The 2,500-nt window shown below is 38.4% G+C and overlaps 1 protein-coding gene across 1 annotated transcript in view; it reads left to right on the top strand.

Annotated features, from left to right (window-relative positions):
* EMWEY_00034330 (hypothetical protein, conserved) overlaps positions 1 to 1,443 on the top strand; it is a gene marked incomplete at both ends in the record, with an annotated part of 2,656 nt that extends 1,213 nt beyond the window's left edge. Inside the window, 5 exons of the mRNA XM_013478513.1 lie at positions 458 to 475; positions 713 to 773; positions 996 to 1,054; positions 1,200 to 1,281; positions 1,373 to 1,443. Of these exons, the coding sequence (XP_013333967.1) occupies positions 458 to 475; positions 713 to 773; positions 996 to 1,054; positions 1,200 to 1,281; positions 1,373 to 1,443 (291 nt within the window). The remainder of the gene's footprint in view (positions 1 to 457; positions 476 to 712; positions 774 to 995; positions 1,055 to 1,199; positions 1,282 to 1,372) is intronic.
* Positions 1,444 to 2,500: the final 1,057 nt, after the last annotated feature.

Below are 2,500 nucleotides of genomic sequence, written 5' to 3'. Positions count from 1 at the left end.
AACAAATGGTACAAAGTGTATTTTATTCAAGATCCTCTAGAGGTATTTATTTATTTATTTATTTATTTATTTATTTTTTTATTTATTTATTTTATTTATTTTGTTTATTTATTTATTTATTTTATTTTATTTGTTTTGCTCTTTTTTTTGTCTTGTTTGTTACGTTTGTTCGTTTTTTTTTCTGTTTGTTTGTTTATATATTTATGTTTATATTTATATTTATATTTATATTTATATTTACATTTATATTTATATTTATATTTATATTTATATTTTATTTTGGGGCTTTTTGCATGCATGCAGTGGCGAGCTTCGAGAAAGGAGGAAGTAAACTTCTCGTCAGGGCAAGCCCTGTACACCCGGTAAGGGTTTAGGGTTTAGGGCTTAGGGTTTGGGATTTAGGGTTTAGGGTTTAGGGTTTAGGGTTTAGGGTTTTGTCTGTTGGTTTGCGCTGCAGACCCCAGCAAGTTGCCGTGTCCGTCTTCATGCAGAAAGAGAAAACAGCTAAACCCTAAACCCTAACCCCTTGCTCCCTAAACCCTAAACCCTAAACCCTAGATCAAGTGGTAGTTCGTTAGTATTTATTCGTCTTTGTTTGTTGGTGTCTTTCTTCTCTTTGTTTGCCTTTTCTTGTTCCTTGTTGCTTTCCTTCTTGGGGGTTTAAATTCTAGGGTTTAGGGTTTAGGGTTTAGGGTTTAGGGTTTATGTACAGACGGAGGCCTCGACTACAGGCAGGAGATTATTTCGTTGGCTAAGTGAAGGATCAGGAGATGGTAATTATTAGGGTTTAGGGTTTAGGGTTTAGGGTTTAGGGTTTTGTTTATTTTAGGGTTTAGTGTTTTTATTTCCTTCTCCTTTTGTAAATACAAGTGCAGCAAAACCCTTAAACTGCAGCAACATCAAACTTGATGCAGCAGCAGCAGCAGCAGCAGCAGCAGCAGCAGCAGCAGCAGCACAACAGTTATAAATAATTGCTTTTATCTACGTGCATGCAGCAGAAAAATTAATATTCTCTGTAGGGGATGTTCTTGTCATCGCCCAACGACCCAAGAACGTAAGCGGGTTTAGGGTTTAGGGTTTAGGGTTTAGGGTTTATTTCCTTACTTGTGTTGGATAGAGCGTGAAACCTTTTTTGTAGGGTTGCATTCTGTTCCCTAGGGTCTAGGGTTTAGGGTTTAGGGTTTAGGGTTTGTATGCAGCCATGGCCAAAACCGTTTAGTTTGTGGACGGACGATTTGGGTGCAGCAATTGCTGAGGCCAAGAAGAATCAGTGGAGGACTCGTAAGTAGGGTTTAGGGTTTAGGGTTTAGGGTTTAGGGTTTTAGGGTTTAGGGTTTAGGGTTTAGGGTTTAGGGTTTGTGTTTTTTTGCAGACGTACAATTTTTGTCAGATTTTAATCCCGACGATCCCCTCAAAGTATCTTTTCAAGGAGTTGAAGATTAACAGCAGCAGCAGCAGCAGCAGCACAAGCAGCAGCACAAGCAGCAGAAGCAGCAGCAGCAGCAGCAGCACACGTAATAGCAATTTCAGGTGCAGCAGGATTAGCACCAGTAACGGTATCAGGTGCAGCAGCAGCAGCAGCAAGAACAGGTGCAGCAGCAGCAGCTGCAGCAATAGAACCAACGGCAGCGGGATATGAGGTATCGGTGCATGCATTTTTTTACAGCAGCAATCTGCTGCAGCAGCAGCGGCTGCTGCTGCATGCAGCAGCAGCTACAGCGTCCTATATTATATGTGCGTTTGCTGCCTGCCAAAGGCAGCAGCAGCAACAGCTGCTTATTTTTTCCGTTGCTGCTGCAGCAGCAACTGCAGCAGCAGCAAAAGCAGCAGCAGCAGCAAAAGCTGCTGCTGCAGCGGACCCAGAATCTGGGCCAACAGCAGCAAACTGCTGCAGCAGCAGCTGCAGCAGCAAAATGCTGCAGCAGTAGAAAATGCGGCAGCAGCAAAACGCAGCAGCGTCCGAATGCAGCAGCAGCAGCAGCAAAGTGCTGCTGCAGCAGCAGCAGCAGAGGGGTTTAGATATTTGTTGAGGGGCCCCTCTCTGTATAAATGGCAAAATAATTTTTTATTTATTTCTTTTTTTTTTTATTTTTATGTATATAACTATTTAAATATAATTATTTATTTTTTTTATTATTTAATCTATAAATATAAATAAATATAAATATATTATTTATTTTATTTATTATTTAATTTACGAATATAAACATATATATTAATATTATTTACTTTATTTACTATTAATTTATATACGCCAGGGATTTTATAATACTTGTTCTTATTTTATTTTATTTTAATGCCTTTTGGCTTACTTTTTAGGGTTTAGGGTTTAGGGTTTAGGGTTTAGGGTTTGGGGTCACCCATCTTCTTAGTCATTTTTTTTCTTTATTTTTAATTAAATTATTTAATTTAAATTAATTAATTAAAAAAATTAATTAAAATTAATTTATTCATACTATTAATTCCCTCCCTGCAGCAGCAGCAGCAGCAGCAGCTGGAC

Source organism: Eimeria maxima, genomic scaffold (genome assembly GCF_000499605.1).
Source record: "Eimeria maxima Weybridge genomic scaffold, Emw_scaff468, whole genome shotgun sequence".
In the NCBI taxonomy this organism is placed as follows: Eukaryota; Apicomplexa; class Conoidasida; order Eucoccidiorida; family Eimeriidae; genus Eimeria; species Eimeria maxima.
This window is presented reverse-complemented; position numbering and strand designations above follow the sequence as displayed.